The 22,843-nt window shown below is 44.5% G+C and overlaps 1 protein-coding gene across 1 annotated transcript in view; it reads right to left on the reverse strand.

Annotated features, from left to right (window-relative positions):
* The window catches only part of FAM227B (family with sequence similarity 227 member B), a 3,353,280-nt gene that overhangs the window by 2,638,081 nt on the left and 692,356 nt on the right, over positions 1 to 22,843 (reverse strand). Inside the window, exon 4 of the mRNA XM_085646151.1 lies at positions 19,769 to 19,807. Within this exon, the coding sequence (XP_085502277.1) occupies positions 19,769 to 19,807 (39 nt within the window). The remainder of the gene's footprint in view (positions 1 to 19,768; positions 19,808 to 22,843) is intronic.

The following is a 22,843-nucleotide window of genomic DNA, read 5'->3' on the forward strand; positions in this document are numbered from 1 at the left end:
CTGTCCACCCTACTTCTGGGGGCCCTAACAAACATCCAGCTGGACCCTTCCTTTTGACAACTCTACTTCCTGGCCCTCTTGCATGGGTCCTGGCCCCATCCCTAAGTCTGAAATTAAAAGCATGGGGTTTTGGCTCGTTTAGAACTCAGGCTAGAAAAACAGCTGCCACCTGCTTTGGGCTCCTGAAATCCACGTGTAAAATCCTTCCACAATTGCCGGAAAAAGCAAGAAAAATCTTAATACAGTCATTGATTCTATCCAGGATAGATTATGGGAATGCAATCTATTTAGGAGCCCCGGTCTCCGCGATCAAACAACTTCAGGTTATTCAGAATTCGGCGGCAAGGCTACTTACGGGCACCAGTCACCGCTTATCAGCCAGACCCGCATTAAAAACCCTCCACTGCCTTCCGGTGAAAGAGCGGGTCCATTTTAAGTCGTTGTGTATGGCACATAAAATCATCCACGGGAAAGGTCCTCCCATCTTAGAAAACATGGTTATGCCCTACGAGCCCTCTCTAAATCTTCGCTCTAATGACCAGAATCTTGCAGTGACTCCAAGAATCAATAGATCCCGCTCCGGTGGCCATCTTTTTTCACTGAATGTATCCAAATTGTGGAATTCTCTTCCTTTATCTTTTCGCCAAGAGCCCAGTCTTCTTGTGTTCCGGAAGAAGCTAAAAACATGTCTCTTCCCGAGAAATTAGAGATCTCAGATTAGCTAATGGTTCCTCTATTTCCTCTGGTTATCTTTCCTGAGCGCTGGGATGCTTTCGAGTAGCCATGCGCTATATAAGAGCCTTTTCAATTCAATGAAGGCCGCCAGACATGAAGGCCCTCGCTTGCCAGGAGAGCTGGTTGGAGCGATCGAGAGCTGGGTCCATGACAAAATTTAAAAAAAACCCTACCAACACTGCCAAGTCTGGGGTTGCCAGTACCACTGCAAGTGCATTCAGAATAAAGGGTTCCTGTTATTCATTCGGGGCATAAATATTGGCCAGGATAAAGGAAAATGAGCCCCATTGTATGCACACTGCTAGGAGGCGCCCCTTTGTTTCCGCTACCATGGAAATTGGCTTACCATTAAACCTCTGGGCCAAAATGATAGCTATCCCATTCTTCTTCGTGGGGCCTGAGAACCATAACTGACGAGGAAACCAGCGGGAGAGCATGCGGGCGGTGTCCTTGGGGATCAGTTGTGTAAACATATGCCCCTGCCGAACAATCGAAGAGAGACAGAAGTGCAACATGCTTTACTGGATTATTTAATCCTTGGACATTTACGCTGAGTATCTTTGGTTCCCTAGGCGCTTAAGATGTGGGCATAGTGGGAACTGCAAGCAGACCAAGAAACTGGGGATTGTGAGAGCTCTTCTGCATTGGCACGCAATGGCGGAGGAGTAAAAAATAAAAAGAGAAAACCCCCAGAATAAACACAAATCGGTCCATTTCAGTAAAAGACTTGTGCAGTCTCCATCATCTCAAAGCCCTCCTGCCTCGCAATCGACCAGAAATTCAGGGAGTTCCTTGCAATGCTGGTGAACCAGATAAAGTGGTGAGCACCACCTGCCATTCCTTAGCCATGATGGCTATGTCTGGTTTGTGCCTCCCTGAGGATTTCTTTGCCCTGCGGTGCTGTTTGCACCGCAGGGCAAAGAAATGCAGGTCTGGCTTGCAGCCAGACCCGCATTAAAAACCCTCCACTGCCTTCCGGTGAAAGAGCGGGTCCATTTTAAGTCGTTGTGTATGGCACATAAAATCATCCACGGGAAAGGTCCTCCCATCTTAGAAAACATGGTAATGCCCTACGACTGTCTCCGTTCTTGCCGTATCGCGAAGCAACCCGGAAGCACTCTACCTCCCAGGGGCCCAACTTTACAAGCTTCCGGTGCCCATTTGTGTCCTGAGCCGGAGCAAGCCTCTGCACACACCCTCTGGGGACCAAGAGCAGGTGACCAAACCCTGATGAGGGCCACCCAAGACAGAGCAGCTACAATCCAGGTGCTTAGTACTTGGTGGAAACCGGTGGAGACCACTGCCCACAGTAGCCTCCCTGAGTTGTGGGGCCCAGCAGGGCCATCTACTTCAGTCATACCAAATCCTCACCACACTCGACTGGCTAGCAGTCCTGCTTGGGGCTTCAGTCTCTCACCAGGTTGCACACCCCAGGTGCTCAGGCAATGCCAGAGGTCTGAGGGGCTTCTACACCCCAACATGTCCCAGAGGGCCTCCACACAGCCAGACCTCATGTTGGAGCTACTCGCTGTTGCCCTCTGCCTGCCCCTGCCACCACCAGGGCCTAGATCAGGGCTGTGCCACTCCGAGGCAGGCTCTTTTCCCCAGGCTCGAACTAGGCAGGGAATCCCTGACCAGGGGTTCCTGCTCATTCAAAGCTGAATGCAGTCCCTCCGGGAATGGGGGCGGACGCACTGCCTCACAGTTCTCCCCCCCTCCGCGGAACTGACGCTGCAGTGGTGCAGCCTACCATTGCTGAGAGCACTGCTGTGGCCAAGGTCAGCCCATCTGAGGCCCGCTTGACCACGCAGCCACTGCAGGGCCCCGCCGCAGGCTGTCCCCAAAGCAAGCTCTGGGCAACCACTGGCCCTCTTCAGCACTGCCACCTCACAGGGCTCCACTACTGGTGGGACCCAGCCACAGGAATCACCGTCAGGTTCCTCCATCATCACAAGGTACCTCGCCATAGGAGGCGGGGCCCCCTCCACCGCCAGGGTCGCTTTTTCTTCTTGGGTCGACGGCCGATTGGCACAGCCCCCTCGTCAGCTGGGCTACCCTATCTGCAGCAGCACTCACCGGCCCCGCAGCTGTCACATTTCGTTGCTCCAGGTGGCAGCTGCTCCTTTCTGCCACTGCCGCAGACCAACCATGAGGCCTGCAGGCCTCAAACTCGAGACCCACCACAAGGCCACCTCAGCTGCTGGAGGGCACTCGCCATCAAGGGGGGATTCCCCCTGTACTTTTGTGCTCCTCCCTTGTGCTGTGGAGCCGGCAGGAAGGTGCTAGTTGCAACAAATGCTTGGCGGAGTCGGAGAGACACAAAGGCACATCTCACCCGACCGTAATCTTGGCCACACCCTACTTCTAGTTTTTAAAAGTTTAGAACACGATCTCTGGTCTGAGCTACTGATGACAAGAAAGAATCACCAATGCTATGTGAGATACTGCGCTCGAGAAAAGCAAGGATACAAACACCTCCATCACGGATTACAGATAACTTTTTACAGTGGAAATGCAGAGAAAATATACTTGGATGATTTGTACTTTCCAGAAGTAAGGGCTTCTGTAGGTTTTACTTAAGGGAGGGTGTGTATGGATACATCCTTAGGGAGATTTCAGCCTCGGGCCCCCATCCTCCGGGGCCCGGCCATGTCACCTGGGTGTCCTCAGGGCACCCAGTGTGCGATGAGAACGCGGGGGAGCCTCAAAGCTGCCGGTGGGAGCCGGCACTGCTGTGACAGATAGGGGGCTGCTGAAAGGCAGCTCCCTCTCTGTCAGAGCAAAGGTTTCCTTCTGTTTTCTGGCACACATATTTGCGTGCAGGGAAAAATATGAAAACTCTGATTACTGCAAGTCGGAGCTGGTTGACAGAAAGCTTAGTTATGTTTGCTTTTGCTTGGTGGGCGCTGTCAGCAAGGCACCTCGGGAAGGAGTCATAGCCATAGCCATAATAATCTTTATTTGGCAGATACTACCATAAAAGTGCATATGTGGATACAGTTAGCATAAAAGCATTCAAAAATTAATTCAAATAAAATCTTTAAAAACCTTAAACATTACTCATGTAACAACTTGAAAAAATGCCATGGGTCATAATTTTTGCAGTGTAACCAGTAGCCTCTCATTAAGAAGAATCGATAAATTAGGGGGTCAGGATACAAAATTGAACAAGACACATAACTAGCAGCAATAAATGATACAATTTAGATCTCAGAGATCAACACTACTCTGCCTGATTCTCCATACCCCCATTAAAAGAAAACGGGACAAAACAAACACAATCAATGGTGTTGTGTCCCATCTAAAGATTCTAGAGGCAACCCTATAGTTCCTAATCACAATACTCTGACAAAGTTAGAGTATGCATTTGTTCATATTATTTGAATATTGAAACAGAAGGGGGATGGGAGCACACTGCTACCTCCCAGCACAGTTCGCCCCTTTGCATCCTGGTACATGCAGTTCAATTTAAATGCTTACTTGAAATTTTGCAGAGTGTCTCACCAAAGTTGGTGCAGGTTAGTGCTGTTAATCTCTAGACACATGTGTTTCTGGATTTCATCCTTCTTCAGTAGAGATAAAACGAAATTCTTCTGGGGTTTGCTGAGAAAGCTGCCACAATACTCTCAGGTCTCTGTACCTCTCCCTGGCGCACAGGTGCCTCCCATGAGCTCGTCAGCCCAGTGGCTCAAGGGAGCCTTTTTGAAACGGGACAAAACAAACACAATCAATGGTGTTGTGTCCTATCTAAAGATTCTAGAGGCAACCCTATAGTTCCTAATCACAATACTCTGACAAAGTTGGAGTATCCATTTGTTCATATTATTTGAATATTGCTGGCAGGAAAATAATACATGGTTGATATATTCCTGCGCCAGAGGACAAAAAGAGCATGTCAAATTAGGCTCACCACCACAGGGCCTCCAATTGACTGTAAAAGTATGCAATGGTAGAATCCCTAGATTAAATTTGAAGTACAGGGTTCTTGCCAATGGGGGTTCAATGGAAACCATCCATGTACTCTTCCATAGGGAAGAAATCCTTGCATTCCAAAAAGGCTTGTGTCAAGGTTCCCAGACTTCATGTCCTGCTCAATTCCCCTTCTACATACCTCCAGTACATCCCCTTGAGTGCAGACTATGTCATATTGGTCCAAGCTCCTGGGTTAAACCACAGGTGCTCACACCCCATCTTAACCAGGAGGTCTTTATATATCCCTGCCTGGGGATCTTAAAGGCCCTGGGCTACCGGGGGAGCTCCTCCAGACCCCCCGAATACATAGCTAGGTCTGCTGAGGTCTATAGCCGTCTCTAGTACATCAGAGGTCTAAGGGCGGCTTTATGGGCAATGGACCTTTGACCCCAATACAGCCGTAATGGCTGAAATGGGACACTGGTGGAAAGATTCACCAAGGATCGTATGAATTTGTTCTCACCCACCTCTATTGCTGTGACCTTCTTGTGTCCCCACAGTTTTCCCCCATACATGGACCCACCCATTTGGAAGTAGCAGGAGCCGGCCCTGGGGGTGGTGGACCCCGAGGCCATATATGGGTCCATGAGGGGGAGCTACGCGGGCCCCTTCCAATGAAAAACTTTGCCCTGGGGATCTCCCACATTAATTTATTTCAGCCCTGGGGAGGTGGCGGTCCCAGGGGTTGCGGGCATCCGCGCAGGCCCCGCATTAATTAAACAACATTGTTCCAGCAACGTGGCGGTCCCTGGGGCTCCGGGGGGACCGTGTGCCTCCACATTAATTTAACAACTTTGCACCATAAAGGTGGTGGTACCCAGGCTGCAGCGGTGGTGCATGGGCCTCCCCACATTTATTTCACAACTTTACCCCAGGGAGGTGTCAGTCCCCCCGGGCTGCGAGGGAACCGCACGGGCCTCCCAACACTAATTTAACAACTTTGTCCCAGGGAGGTGGTGGTCCATGGGCTACCATAAGCCCATGGGCAAAATAAAGGAAAAGTGCACGAGACCGGGTTTAAAAAAAATAAATAATCTGAAAAATCTACAAATAAGTTTGCAGATGTTTCCGAGATTTGTTTTTAAAAAAAATCTTATTTATCCATGGTGGGGTTCTCTGGTGGTCCCTTGCATCATGGCTAGGGGCTCAGAGTGTCCCTACCCTAGCTCAAGTGTAGTCCCACGATGGCTGCCAACACTTCCAAGTAGAAGTGTTGACAGCCAATCACATTTCAACACTTTGACTGTCGGATCCGTATCACTAATATCTATATTTTTCACCTTTAATATCTCCAAAACTACTTAATTGATTTACACCAAATCACAAAAAGCTTGATCTACTAAACCAAATCTACATTCTGCTACAGTTGGTGTAATTCCATCCAGCATTTCGGGCTGAAGGCTTGTTCAGAGGTCCTGTGGTAATTAACATGGGGAAAATGCATTTTTGCCCCCCATTTTTCTCTACCCCGCTTGACACCTCTCCCTGAAACTTTCAACACCACAGCTGAACCGGATAAAGTATACGTTTTGAAAATTTGGTCAAGCAGGGCAAAAGTTATCGGCAAAACAGAAGATTTTCTTCTTATGGAAATTATGTCCTAACTATAACTAACTACTGGCTATCGCCAGTAGGTTATATATATGTGTACCCATATTACCTACTGGCGGTCGCCAGTAGCAAGTTATAGTAAGGAGCTTGTATCTATTCAAAAAGCATTTTTTTTTTGCCAATATCTTAGGCGTCGTTTGACGAATCTTCTCAAACTTTTAAAAACTAATGGGGCAGTCTGGTCAGCTGCTGTGTTGTAAGTTTCAGGTTGATTTGTCAAGCAGGGGCCGAGAAAAAGGGGGAGTCCCAAAACGTGTTTTCTCCATGTTAATTTCCATAGGAATCTTTAGACATGGCTACAGTCCGAACTGCTAAAATGAATTACACCAAATTTGGCAAAAAGGTAGCTCTTGGTTCAGAAAGCTCAGTTAAACCGAGTCACAAGAAAAAAGGTTAAAATAAATGTAAAAATTAAGAAAAGAGGGCAGGGTAGAATCTCAAGGACCCCCAGCACCAAAAAAAGCATTTGTTTTTTTTGGTGCGGTTGAATTAGGCCCCCGGGTGGGCCAGGTCCTGGCGCCAAATATGTAAATAGATGTGGGGCCCAAGTGGACCCCTGCAGCCCCGGAGACAGCCACAACCCTGGGGTATATTTATTAAGTGCAGGGGGCCCAGCCCTGGGTACCGCCACCTCCCAGGGGCTTTAAAAAAAATGCATGGGGGCTACAGTCCCCACACAGCCCCAGGGACCACCACCTCCCCGGGGCAAATGTTGTTAAATGCAGCGGCCACGCGGCCCCTCCGCAGCCCCGGGGACCAGCACATCCCTGGGGCTACATTCAAAAGATCCATGGGGGGCTCCAGCCCCCCCATGGAGCCCCAGGGATGCCATATCCCCAGGGCACACAATAAATAAATACGGAGGTCTGTTGGGGGCCCCGAGCGACAGGGACCACCACCTCTGAGGGGCTATCTTAAAAAATAAAGTGTGGGGGGGCTCAAGTACTCCACACTGACCCGGGGACCACCACCTCCCCTGGTCACCAATTAATTAAAGTGATGTCACTGACCATGTCATGAATGATGTAATATGTGACGTCATCAGTTGTTCATTGTGGGGGTGCAAGTAATAGTTAGCTCAGCTAACTATAACGGCTGAACTTCTCTGGTTTTGTACGAGTGAAATGTCAGCCTAACTATAACGTCCCTGTAACCTTTGTTTTTTTCAGTGATTTTCAAAGGTTTTTTAAATGGTAATACCTGAAACCTATGGTTTTTTCAGTGAAGATATATATGTATATATATATATATATTATCTACTGGCGGTCGCCAGTAGATAGTTATAGTTAGGACCGTGTTTCCATAGGAAATCCGCAACATTCTATTTGGAATAACTTTGGCACCGGTCGACGAACCCTCGCGAAATTTTCAAAACTAATGGGGCGCTACGCTCCGCTCCTACCCTGAAAGTCTCAGGGGGATTCGTCAAGCGGGGGCTGAGAAAAAAGGGGGTCCCAAAACGCGTTTCCCCCATGCATTTTCCCATAGGACCTTTAGTCCGAGCTACAGCCCGAACGGCTGAACAGAATTACTTGAAATTTGGCAGAGAGGTAGTCCTCAGGTCAAGGATGTGCCTTTTGTAGGTCTGGTGTAAATCTGTTCAGTAGGTCCTGAGAAAATAGCATTTAAATCAATATATATATCTGTAAGCGCGCTCCGTGCGCTTACCGTAAGCTTACCGTACGCGTACGGTGCCGTGCGCGAGCTCAATTCTGATTGGTGGTTACATGACTGTAAACATTCGAATCGGTCGAAATCAGGAAGTGTCGGCCGCCATTTTCTGTCTCTCGCACTGAGAAACAAAGGTGGGGAACGTGAAACGGGGGCAACGAAGAGAGTTGCAGACCCCCTAGTGTTTGTCAGGGGGTCCAAGAAGGACCCAAAAGTACGAAAAATAAATTTAATAATTTAAAAAAAAAATCGCGGGGTACGCGTACAGTAAGCTTACCGTACGCGCAAGGCAAAAAAAATAAAAAAAATAAATAAAGAAGTAACAATCACATTTATTAAATAAATTAAAGGACCCACAAGGGAGAAAAAAACAAATGTTACCGCGTAAAAAAAGGCGAGGCGCGCACAGCATGGACTGCGCAACGTGGGCGCTCGGTGCGCGAAGCGCACCGTGCGCCCACAGCGGGCGCACGGTGGGCGAAGCGCACCGTGCGCGCAGGTTGTGCGCATAGTGAAAAACCAGAAAAAAAAAAAATAAATAAATACATAACTTAGCATTTAAAAAAACGTACAAATTCACTGAAAAAACCATAGGTTTCACACACGTTATAGTTAGGAATTATCATTTACAAAACCTTGCAAATTCACGTAAAAAACCATAGGTTTCACACATGTTATAGTTAGCTGTACATTTCACTCGTAAAAAACCAATGAAATTCCACGTTATAGTTAGATCAGGTAACTATAACTTGCGCGACCGCAATCCACAATGTGTAATTTCAGATGTCATCATTGATGTCATGAGTGATGTCACTGACCATGTCATGAGTGATGTAATATGTGACGTCATCAGCAGTTTATTGTGGGCGCGCAAGTTATAGTTACCTGATCTAACTATAACGTGGAATTTCATTGGTTTTTTACGAGTGAAATGTACAGCTAACAATAACATGTGTGAAACCTATGGTTTTTTAATTGAATATATATATATATATATATATACACTCTCACACACACACACACACAGTCGCCAGTAAGTAGTTGTAGTTACAACCTAGTTTCTATTAAAAAGGGAATTTTCAATTGCTTATATTTTTGGCGCTGGTTGATGAATCTTAATTAAACTTTCCCCAAAAATGTGCCCAGTACTTCAGGCGCTGAACGTAAGTTTCAGGATGGTTCGTCAAGCGGGGGCCGAGAAAAAAGGGATGGTTCCAAAAAGCGTTTTTTCCCATGCTAATTCCCTTAGGACCTTTGAACAAGCCTACAGCCTTAACTGCTGCACAGAATTACACCAAATTTGGCAGTAAGCTGGATCTTGGTATGCAGATCGGGCTTTTTGTGAATTATTGTAAATCCATTCAGTAGTTTGGGACATATTTAATAGAAAACATATGTGTATATCAGGGGATGCAAATAATTTACGGATCTACTATGGAGGTAATAGGCAGGCCCCGATTGGCTTTTTTATAGCTTTAAAGAAATGTTGCGCCGTCCATTTTCTTTCCTTGCATCGGCTCGGTGTGGGGAAAATACACTGTAAAACAGATAGAAGTGCTGACCTCAGAGGACGCATAGAGGCGTCCCTGAGGGACCCATATGACCCTAAAATTGCCTTTTGCTTTTTTATCGCCGCAATTAACTATCCGCAGAACCTTCACAAACTTCGGCCCCAGCAGAAAAAAAAAACATTAAAATTCACAGATAAAACCAAAGGTTAGTGTTGTTATAGTTACGCTGACTTTTTACCCATACAAAACCATGGAAATTCAGTAGTTATAGATATACTTATCTGAAGAAACTATAACTTGTACTATTAAGTAACTTTAGGCAATGAGTCATAGTTTCTTAATACAACTATGAGTATAACTATAATGGTTGAATTTCTATGGTTTTGTATGGGTAAAAAGTCAGTGTAACTATAATAACACTGTGACCTTTGGTTTTATCTATGAATATATATATATATATATATATATATATATATATATATATATATGTATATATATGGCAGATTTAGGTGAACAATAGATAATAATTGCACAGAATTTGGGTCCGCACTTGTTATTTTCCACAGAGGAGATTGAAATAGGCGTGGACATTGGATATATATATACACACACAAACACAAACGCGTACACACACACACACGTGCACATGCACACACACACAAAACAGGACTGGCAATCACCAACAGACCAGACTCACTAGCCCAATATTCTGGTCAATGTTGTCAGTTATTCCAATGGAGCAAAGCATGAAGTGTTAATTTCTTTCAAATATTTTGTTTTTTTTACCCCTTAACTATTGTTTTAATCTTCATTAGCTCTTTGCTGGAGCAAAGTGACAAACACCCATGTCCAAGAAAATAGGTTGTATGTACTACTTACAATTGTTGGTCTCCCAAACACAGCAAATATGTTAACTTTGTTAAACACAGGTTTATGTATGTATATATGCATGGGTATTTATGTTGGAGGGTGACCTAGGTAGCTATTTAAGATCAGCAAAAGTACATAAAATATTTGAGAGAAAGAAGAGCTTTGGAAGGAGAGGCTTATTACATTCTCGAATTCTGGGTAAAAACGTAACAAACATATGCCAATACATGAAACTCTTTCTCCAAAGTAATAAACAAATGTAATAAACCAATAGACTTCGAAAGAATCTGCACAGGGAGTTTGTTTCAATCGAAAATATTTCCTTTTAGGAGACTTACGGCGGTGGCTGGAAAGGAGAATAAGAACTCAGATATTTAGATTCAAATAAGTGTGAGGTCAAACACAGATAAATTGTGGATGCATTAGTCCACCAGGGGCCACATTTATAATCGTAAACAGCTATGTACTACAGTGTTAATTACACTGTATGCAATTCCCAATGCGTCGCAATTTGACCTACCTCATGAATATTCATGAGGTAGGTCGCAATTTGAGACCCATTGTGAATGGCTAAAATCACAGGGATGGTGGCTTGCTACGACCAGCAGACCACCATGTCTGTGTTTGCTTTTAAATGACCAATAACCAATCTCTCCAACACTACCCTGTCCCCTTTAGAAACACAGGTCTTAGGAAAGGGCCTAGGTTTCGTCCCCTCGGCACGTTTAGACAAATTTAAACTGCATTGTGAATTAGCGGAGTTCTTTAGGAAGCTCAAATTGAAGGCTTATTTTGAGGGCAGGGAAGCTACCGATCCACCTGAGAGTCCTACCAACACAGGACTCAGGTTGAAATCAACGTTTACCCCTCCCCCTTATGGGATCCCTGCTGAAATCACGACGTTCAAACTGGCAGTTGTCTGGGAAATTGAAACATTCAACGATGGCAATACATTCAAGAACTTGAGCCAAAAAGAATTTCAAGCACTTCAGGGCCTACAATCCAACACCGCTATTACCATCAAACCAGCCAACAAGGGCAGATGGGTGGTAATTCAGAACACCAAGGATTATGAGCATGAATGCTAACCCCTACTTAACGACAAGAAAAATTACACCCCTCTCACCAGGGACCCCTCGCCGGAACTTAAGACAGAGATTAAGACCATGGTCAAAAAGGCAGAAAACGGCGGACACATCACATCTTAACTGAAGGAGGCGATGTCACACCCTACTTTTATACGCTGCCTAAAACGCATAAGAACAGGGCACCGCCACCAGGACGCCCGATTGTTTCGGGGATTGGCTCCATCCTGGAGCCGTTGTCACGTTTTTGTGACTTCTTCCTGAAGCCGCTCATACAACAGACGTCAACATACCTGAAAGACACCAAAAGTCTGCTCCATCCCTTTCAAGACATGACCATCGAGGAGACCTCAACCATACTCGTGACCCTTGACATAGAGAGTCTTTACACAAGCATTCCCCAGGACGACACCATCAGGGTCCTGGGTGAGGCATTGGATGAAACAGTTTGGGAATACCAAACCCCGAAGGATTTCATTTTGAGATGTGGCACCCTGGCACTTAAACTGAATTTCTTCAAATACGAAGGCAACCTATTCCTACAAACCACCGGAACTTTGATGGTCAGCACTTTTGCCCCTAGTGTGGCTGGATTATATGTCCACGATTTTGAATGCAGGGTCATACTTTCTGCCGACAACCCATATACCTCTTCCATAGCCCTTTGGAAGAGGTATATTGATGATGTCCTCCTGATTTGGAAAGGACCTGAAGAAGTCTTAACTACCTTCCTCCTCTGGCTCAAAACCCTAGATCATAACCTGAAATTCACCCACACCTGTAACCAACAGGAGGTGGTTTTCCTAGACGTAGTTATCTCAAAATCTAATGGGGGCCTCATCACTAAGACACACTACAAACCGACTGCGAAGAACAACCTGCTGGAATTTACCAGCTTCCATCCCAGGCCCCTCCGGGAAAATTTACCATACGGCCAATACCAACGGCTAAGTAGGAATTGCAGTACCTTGGCAGATTTCCGCCACCAATCAGCTGACCTCACCACCAGATTAAAAAATTGTGGATACCCCGAAAGAATCCTGAACAAGAGTTACAAGAGAGCGTGGAACCAACCTAGGGAAGCCCTCCTTGAGGACAACCCCAAAGAAAAGCAAGAAATCCCTCTCACTTGTGTAACCACATACAGTACTGCATCCACTACAGTCAAGAAAGTAATCAACAAACACTGGAGGATTCTCACTAGCAACAACAGGACTTGGGAGAAACCCCTCTTCTCATTCAGAAAGGGCCGCAGCCTTAGGGACTCCCTAGTACACACACGACCCAGGGTCCAAGAAATCATTGAGACCCCCCTCTGTGACTGTAGCTTGGGGTCTACCGAGAGTAGTGGGCCATTATCCCTGCACTAACTGTAGCGTTTGCCACTTGACGACGCCCACAAAGACCCTTGACCTTGAACCAGGAAAAATCTTGGCACAACGCACCCACACCAACTGCAACTCCACTAACGTGGTTTATCTGATCACATGCCCCTGTGGCCTGCGTTACGTAGGGATGACCATACGGAAAGTGAAACAACGAGTGTGCAAACACAGGAGTAACATTAGATGTGGGAGGATCACGACCAAACTCAGTGAACATTACATACAACAGAATCATACCACTAATGACCTAAAGTGGACTGTTATTGAACATGTGAACACACGTAGAAATATCCAGCAGTCCCTATTTGAGAAAGAACAGAGGTGGGTCTACCGTCTAGGCACAGACAAAAATGGGCACAACAATAACATCCCTTGGGGCACTGTCTTAAGAGGATAGAGACACATCTTCTTTGACTTTGGTATACGCCCTGTATGACCAAATTAAGCACTCATGCACAGTCCTTTTCCCCATGACTTCGAGATACTGTAAACACAACTCCATTTCAGTTCTCCCCACTACAAAGACCCATGGGACATGCTTTAGACCACCGCTCAAGTATTCCAGAACTAGTACCAACATATTTCTGTGAACCATTTTCTACCCTCCATGGGGCACTGTACTAAGTGGACAGAAACACACCCCTGCTGACTTTGACATAAGCCAGTTGTGATTAAAACCTATCACATATGCACAGCTGTTTTCCCTATGACTACTAGATATTGTGAACATACTTTTTATTCCATGAGTTCCTCGCACCCCACTACTAGGGTGCATGGGACGTGTCACATACCACTGCTGAATCACTCCCAAACTAGCTTTTCATGCAGTAATCATTGCCAGCGTGTTTTGACTTGTAATACATTTAATTTACAATCTAAATGATTATATTGACAATAGACAGTCTGTACGCCTGTTCTGTGAACCCTTTTCTTTCCTATTCACGTAATAATCTGTTTTTTCACAAACAATACATCGCCAATAAACGATGGATTAGTTCCCACAATACAAAACATTTGTCAATAAAACTTTGTTGATGAAATTCAATGGGCACGATGGAGGTCAGCGTTCTAGTTGAACGCATGACGTTTTGAATGACATGACTCCAGTACTCGCCGCCTATTGGTCGGTAACTAACCACATACGGAATGACGTTGGCCTAGTGACACATCCCCGCCCATCCGGGATGCGGACACGATCCCGGTAAGCTCCCTTTCAGTTGCCATAAAAGAACCCGGGAACATGACATTACCATCAACGGGGTCCGGTTACAGAGGGAGTGTACAGGTACCGAGCGGGTGCCTGGCTTTGCTGGCGTGAGTAGAGTCTGGCGACTACATGACAATACAGATAATTTATTTGTTTAAACAGTGGGACCACTAATGTGATTTCCCACGTTTCTTTTCTTTCCCGTTTTCTCCCCACATGGTGTGCCTACTAGCCACCAGCCCCCTTCCGAGACCCATGGAGTGATTAATGAACACTCCACATGTAAGAGAGCTTACTTGCCCGTTCAGGTATATCTCTGTAATTTCAACAACCTGCCACACTACACAAGGCGAGTTCTTGAAAGTCACGTTAGCGTGTGTGATATTGACGCACCCATACCACTCAACGCCCGAGGAGGCGTGCAGGTGTAATAGCGCTATATAAATTCGGTACCATCACATTAAATGTGGAATCTGTCACCACCACGATCTTTAATGTGAATACTATGTGCACAACCATATCTCACTATACCACACCATAGCTACGTGAGATATAGCTACTGTGCACATTGAGAACAGCATGAGTGCACGAGAAAGTTTGAAACAGCATACGCCTTGTGACTGCATGACTTTTAATATTTGTGTATGTCTTTGTGTGTCTGGTTTTTCCCTTTCAGATAACTGCAGAGTTCCTACAAGGATCAGGTTCCCTCAGGAACAGCAGTTTTTAAATCTTTTTTCCTGTTTTTTTCACATTCATGACCCCCAGGTCAGGGTGAGCCTTAGCACGCTCATATCGCTGGGGTCTATGCACTGGTCCTGAAGAATGCCTAGATAGTCGCATCATACAGGCAGAAACATGTTGACCACCCACAGTGAGACATAGATCACCCACAGTGAGACTTAGCTGAGACATCTTTCCAGCATCAAAATCGCTCACTCCATTTTTTAACCGTGCCTGGTTGGCCAACGAATAAAATTATTTTTGGACACAACCCAGACACTTTCAATTCACTTCACCTTCACTAGCACGTAGAAAAACACACAACAACGAACCAGCTCCACAGTAATTCTGGTGTCGAAGCACACTGGGGAGGTACTTGACCTTCCTGGTGGGGCCCGATGATGAAGCATGTCACCAACTAGGTTGGTGAGTGAGGGCTTTCTAAAGAATCAAATTTGATTCTTTTTGCTCGCTTTTCTCTTAAGAAGGCATACTCTTTTGTTGTTTTGACTATTTCCTCTGGGGGACCAAGAGTGCTCCTTATATACAAAGAATCCCTCTCTCTCTCGTTGTTTGATGATGCTTTTAAATGAAGCAACTTTTTTTTAATGTAGCCCATTTTCCTTAAAAGGAAACAGGATGCATTTCAAAAACAACCATGAAAAGTTTTCTTTTCATTTTTTAAGAGTAGGCAGTGGTCCGTGGGACTACTGCCTGCTCTTGTAAAATGCTTTCACATAGATTCGCAAAGACGAATTACGAATGGGTTACCACCTATTTGAAGTGGTGGTAAAATGGGACTGGCTTGCGACCGTATTCGGTCATAAAACATTCACACATACCACTACAAGTCACTATTAGAAAGGGACGCCTTAACACACCCTTTCTTAATGCCGAATGGCTAACCCATTTTGCAAAAAAAAGGCTTTAGTACATAGGAAAATGTTTTTTTCCAGTCGCAAACAGCCCGATTCGGCGAATTGGGCCATTTGCGACCTGATTAAACCTACTTACATCTAGCCCTAAGTCGCCAGAGTTCGGAGTCTTCAACACAACTGTAATCACATACTATGTTTGTGGGATGTGGAGAAAACTATCATCACACACTATCTCTGCAATTTTAACATGATTATAATCTCATACTATCATTGCAGAGGCTTGAACATTACTATAATCACAGACTCTCTCTACAGGGACTTGAACATGACGATAGTAACACACTATCTCTGTGGGGACCAGGGTGTCTCTATAGTCACACACTAGCTATGTGGGTGCCCGGTTAACACTAAAATCACACACTATCATTAGGGGGACTTGAATATCATTATATTTTCAAAATATCTCTATGAGGACTTGAACATGACTATAAAAACATACTATCTCTGTGGGACCTGGGTATTCATATAGTCACACACTATCCATATGGGGATCTGGATAACACTATAATCACACACTATCATTGTGGGACTTGAACCTCACTATAATCACACAATATCTCTATGGGGACTTGAACATGACTATAATAACACACTATCTCTGTGGGGACCTGGGTATCCAAAACAGCACACACTATCTATATGGGGACCTGAGAAACACTATAATCACACACTATCATTTGAGGGGACTTGAATATCACCATAATCACACTATTTCTTTAGTTAGACTAGCACATGACTGTAATAACTCACTATCTCTATGGGGATTTGAACACGACTATAATCACACATTATCTCCTTGGAGACCTCTAAATAACTGTAATCATACACTATCACTCAGGGGACTTGATCATGATTAAAATCACAAACCTTCTCTGTGAGGTTCTGGGTAAGACTATAATCACATACTATCTCTGTGGGGACATGGACATCCCAATAATCACATATTATCTTTTTAGTGGCCTAGGCAGCAATATAACCCCACATTATCTTTGTGGGGGCTTGAATATAACTATCAGCACACACTATCCCAACAGGGACTTCAACATGTCTATCCAAAAAGAGGATCACTACAGAGACTTGAACTTGACTTTCACTATTTCTACAGTTCTATAATCACTGTCTTAATGGGGACCTGGGCATCACTATAATCACACAATATTTTGTGTGGACTTGAGCATGAATATAATCACACACTATTTGCAGGCACATGCGTATCACTAATCACATGCAATCTCTTAGAATGACAATCATAATACACTATCTCTCCAGGAACTTCAACTTGACCATCATAATACTCTCTATGTGGAGATATGAACTTGACTATAATTACACACTCGCCCACTGTCTCTATGGGGACTTGAACATGACTATAAGCAAACACTACCCCTGTGAAGAACCAGGCATGACTATAATCAGATGCTATGTCTTCAGAGATTTTAAATATGACTATGATAACTCACTATATGTGTGGTAATCTAGGCATCACACTAATGACATACAATCTCATGTGACTTCCAGATAACTAGTATTACACACTATCACTGTGGGGACTTGATCATGAATATATTCTCACAACCTCTCTATGTCTATAGTTAAATGCTATCTCTGTGGGGACCTGGGCATCAGTGTAATCATGCACTATTTTTTCAGGCCTTTCACTGTGAGTGTCATTACACACATATAAAAAAGTTGATGCCTATTGCAGAACATAATGAAAAAGAACACCGTAATCTCAACCTGGCTTTCCTATCTCACCACATTGCAGAATCTTTGGCCTGCACATGATTTTAACTATGTATTGTTTTCTTATCTCTCAACGTAGACTAAATATCAGTGAATCCCTTTCCAAGGACTTGGTATCCTGTGGTTTTCTGGTGGGAGATGCATTATCATCAGAATCCATTTTCTGTCTGCCCTTAGAACACGAGTAGCTATTAATTTAGAAGTAAAATATCATGTAATTTAGGTACAGCACTAAAAATAACATTTATTTATTTGTTCATGAATGTATTCAATAAAAAATGGCAATTTTGGAGTAAGTCCTCACAAGGTTAGTAACACACGTTCAGGTCCCTATAAAGATGGTACTGTGTAAGTGGTTAAATAAAGCTATATTTGCAAATATGAAGCAGGATCCAGTGTCTGGAATTCTTTTTAAACATTTTTCTGTAATTGTTATATTTTAAGAGCATTGGGAAAGGTTAGTCCCCACAAGGCAAGTATTCATACATAGTCCCAACAAGGGAGGGAGGGTAAATGGGGAGGGAGGGAGGGAGGGAGGGAGAGGGAGAGGGAGAGGGAGAGAGAGAGAGAGAGAGAGAGAGAGAGAGAGAGAGACAGAGAGAGAGAGAGAGAGAGAGACAGAGAGAGAGAGATAGAGAGAGAGAGAGACAGAGAGAGAGAGACAGAGAGAGAGAGAGAGAGAGAGACAGAGAGAGAGAGAGAGAGAGAGAGAGAGAGAGAGAGAATTGTACCTGTGATTCACCTATGACTTTGATAACTGACTGTTTTATATGCCTGGAAAAAAAAACTGGTGGAATTTGTTTTGACCCATTTGGCCCAGTTAGATTTGTTCTTGCTTTGTAAACCACTCGGTCTTTGGGTGTCTGCTGTGAGTGAGTCTCACTAACCGAGTATCAGCTCTGTTCAAATGGAAGTGAGTGTTAACCAGCAGAGCCCACCTTTCATAATAAGGTATACTGTTGTGCAGCTAGGGTAAGAGGTTCGGGGCTAGTTATATGTGAACATATGAGCATTAGTGTCTGTGACCTTAGTAAGTGAGACTACTGTCTAACTCAGACCGGTATCTGGGCACAGGTAGCCTGTCACAGATGAGACATTTAATACATTGTTTATGGCCTCTCCAGGCCTTGTAATTTGATTGTGCATTCCAAAAGAAATGTTCTGGTTTCTTTTTGACTATAGTGTAAGTCTATAGTCATTCACTCCCTATGGGGAGCAGTAGAGGGGTGAACCTGCTGGGGACCATTAGGGAAAGCCCTGGAACCACTGGAACCATGGAACTACTGCAGACAGTCCTGTGGAGAGACACCACAAATGGGACCCTCTGACTTCTGATGGATGCACAGGCACCCTGAAAGTGGCCAGGGAGCCTTGGGGCAGGCAGGGAAGGTAATATGCCTAAAGGTGTTGCTGAGAAAGACCCCAGGCTCAGGAGAAGAGCCAGGATCCCAAAGGAGCAGGTCATCGTTGTGAGGAGACAAAGGGAAGGTGGTCAAACCCTGACCTCTCCCTCATAGGACAAAGAGCAGCTCAAAATCAGCTCCTAGAAAAAGGCAAACTTTGGCCTAAAAGTAATACTCTTTGTGGCTGAAGTATACCACCGGAAACAAAACAAGACAAACCGCATAGGAAACGGGCCACCTAGGCCAAAGAAAGCCGCCTCTGTGGGGTTCTTTTGCTTTTTAAGCTAGCTAGTTGAACCCTAGTGAATTTGGGCTCGTGGGTCTGTGGTTGTTTTCAGCTAACCACTGGGGATGGCAAGCGTTTGGGGAAATTGCCACTAGGGGAACACCTGTGAAGCTTCCCTGGAGGGCCAGGTCCCCATGGGAGGTATCATAACACTAGGGGCCTAGTGCTCTGGCACTTAGGGAAGGTCAGCACCCCCGGGGTATTGCAGAGTGCCACCTCATTTTAACTACAAAGGCTCCCAGGGAAGGCTAGAGCCACAGGACCGCATGGGCCTAGGGATTCCCAGTGCTGAGAAGTGGTCCAAGAGGCGGGGTCTGGTGCTCTCCCAGGCAGCAGCAGAACAGTCATAGCAGTGAAGAAGTGGAGAAAGTGCACCAGCAGAGGTCAGAAGTCAGCTTGGCCTTGTCATGGTGATTATGTCCAAGACATCCTAACTCCCCTAAAAATTAGAGAAGTAACGCCTTTGTCTACATGTATCATGAGAGGGAGGCGGTATAAATGGTGAACACCATGATCTGCCTTTTCTTCGTTTTACAGCTAGTCAGCGGTATGTGCAATGTCAAATATCCCAGCTATTTCAATTAAGTGGATAGACTAATATTTACATTTCAGTATTTTACATAATTACCTCCACATTTTCTTCCCTAGGAAATCTTCTGTAAAATGCCTGTTAATGAGAAATGAAATCTTGCAATTAATCTGTATTCACACAGTAAACACTTTATTCACACTCATTTTAAACAGATTAAATAATTTTGTTTCTGAATAGAGATCATTTCAAACAAAATGTTTTATGCAAAGCAAGTTCTTAGAGGCTCACAAATTTGCCTGGAAAGCTACATTGACCATAGTCAAGTCAGTGGGCCACAATGGCGGTTAATAAAATCTAGTATGGAGTAAGAAAGAGGCCGTGTTTGCACTTATTTACACTTTACATATTTAAGTGGAAAACACACACTTCCTCCATTTACATACGTACATCACCATCACCTTCCACTTGTCAAGGGAAAATCATTTTAGAATATTATTACACATTGCCAAAACACACTACCTGACTCAAACCATTATCAGACAGGGAACAGGGCCCTCTATTTAACCCCGCTCACCAAACAGCTCCCAAACTGACCGAGCAGGAAATCCGATGGCAGGGCCTGGAGACAGAGCAGTGCAGCCAAACATATCAACAGATAATTCTTGGACTAAGATTATAGGATTTAATGACTGCAGTCAGGGGCTCAACTGCCACTGGGCTAAATGGGCTTTAGCCCCCCTCTGCTCCCCCCATCAGCCGTCGTGGACTGTGGAGGTCAGCCTCTCATGAAGTATTCCCAAGCCCACTTTAGTCCCTAAAAGCTTGACGAAGCTTCGTTTATTTTACATTGCTTTGGTGTGCCTCCTGCGCCCCACTCTCGACCTGACCAGTCTCCGTGCATGATAACCATATGCAAGAGAGATGAAAGACAAAAAACACAGCATGGGTGTCCTGCACCCTCTGTGTACAACAAACAACCACTCATTTAAGCTCACTTAGGATTGTAAAAACATCATACAGTGATAACACAGAAACTAATGGAGGAACAAGTTGTCCTCTGAAAGTAAATAATTTGGCATTAGAACAGAAATGTTAAGAGAAGTTTCTTTTCTGTTGCTGTGAAGAGGTTCATAACACAATACATAGAAAGTAGCTATATTTAGCACTAGAAAGGTCAATATCTGCCAGAGCAAATGTTGCATAAAGCTCATTATATAAAAAGAATTTATTAAACTGACGCTTATAACACAGATACCAGTATTGATAGCTGAGCGGGATGATATATCTACTCCAGTGCAATAGCCACGAGTTCAAATCCTTGTACCACTCAGCCTTTCATCCTTCGGTAGTTGACAAAATGAGAACCATTAACTTGCAAAACATTTAACAACTGTCGCTTGTCAGTAGTACCAACAGAACTACTCAGGGTGAACGTGCACTATTAAAAAAGGCGGACTTGTCTATGTTAAAATGTAACAAAGTCTCACTTACAGATAAGCTTCCTCCACAATTTGCCGCTAAGGCAAAAGTGCAATGCCCCTCTGCACAATATTTCCTTGGTGATTTAACTTCATCTCCAATGGGTGGACCCTATGCAACTATACATGCAAAAGTTGATATTTAATTACACGCACAATAGTGTCTATTTTCACCCTATCTACTCCACCCTACACTCTATGCTCATGCACAGCAACACTTGCCACACCTTGCTTTCATCATATGGTTCTAAACTCTCACACCTCAAGACGTCCACTATGACTCTACGTTAAACTTGAATTTAGCTGACTTGTGGAGATCTAAGGAAGGAAACACCCAGGGATACACCTATTACAGTAAAAAATACGGTCACTCCTCACGGATCGACTACCTATTGGTGAATAAAGAAGCATTAAACAACGCCACTAGTATAACGATACTACCAACTCACCTATCAGACCACGCACCCCTATTAGCAGTCTACGTAGCATGTGTCAACCGTCCTCGGGCTAGATGGACATTGAATAGAGCAATGCTAGCAGATGCTGAGATAATCCAATCTATAAGTAAGTCCTCTATAGAGTTTTTTTCCTTTAACTTGGGATCAACTTCTATTGATCAAGTATGGGACGCCTATAAAGCTAACTTGAGAGGCGTATTACAAGTTCAAATAGGTTATAAGAACCGCCTAAAGACCCAAGAACTGTATGCTCTTGAGGAGAAGATCGGCACTCTGGAGATTGAAAGAAGGAATGCCATAATTGGAGATACAGGGCAATTAGTTAAGATAAACGGTAATTTAGAGGAGGCCAGGAAAAATCTCAGAACTTTTTTAGATCAAAAATGTAAAGCACAATGGCAGGCCAGAAACATGGAGATGTTTGAGTATGGAGAGAATGCAGGGGCAATCCTGGCCTGGAAGGCCAGGCTAGATAGGGCAAAGAATGATATTAACAAACTTGTAATAGATAGCAGTGGAACTAAATCTAACGATCCGGAGGAAATACAACAGGCTTTAATAACATTATTTTCAGATTTGTATACAGAAGATCTTAAACCCACACAAGACCAGATATCACAATGGTTAGTGGATAAATCTTTGCCAATTTTATCGGAGGCCTCTAGGGAAGCTCTGGATGCCCCTATTACCACAGAAGAGATATTGGCCCAAATAAAGCGGGCAAAAAATAAAAAAGCTGCAGGGCTTGATGCCCTTCCTAACGAAGTATACAATCTATTACAAGACGATCTTCTTTCAGTCCTACACAGGCTATTTAACTCAATATACTGTTCTAATGGGGCAATGCCGAGATCATGGAGTGAGGCCACGATAATGTTAATCTTAAAACCAGGGAAAGACCCTTTACTGGCAGACTCCTATCGTCCAATCTCCCTGCTAAATGCAGACTATAAAATATTTATGGGGATATTAGCAGGAAGATTGGCGAAACTGGCACCTAGCCTAATTAATCCCGATCAGAAGGGCTTTATACAGGGGAGGGTAATTCAAGATCAAACCCAACTGCTGATTGGCAATATCGACCTAGCGGAGGCTAGAACTGATCCATTGGCCGTGGTGGCAGTCGATGCAGCCAAGGCATTTGATCATGTGTGTTGGAGATATCTCTGGGGTGTCTTAGAGGCAATGGGAATTGGCCCAGTTTTTGTGAGGACTATCAAGCATTGTTATCTAGG

Source organism: Triturus cristatus, chromosome 3_1 (genome assembly GCF_964204655.1).
Source record: "Triturus cristatus chromosome 3_1, aTriCri1.1, whole genome shotgun sequence".
In the NCBI taxonomy this organism is placed as follows: domain Eukaryota; kingdom Metazoa; phylum Chordata; class Amphibia; order Caudata; family Salamandridae; genus Triturus; species Triturus cristatus.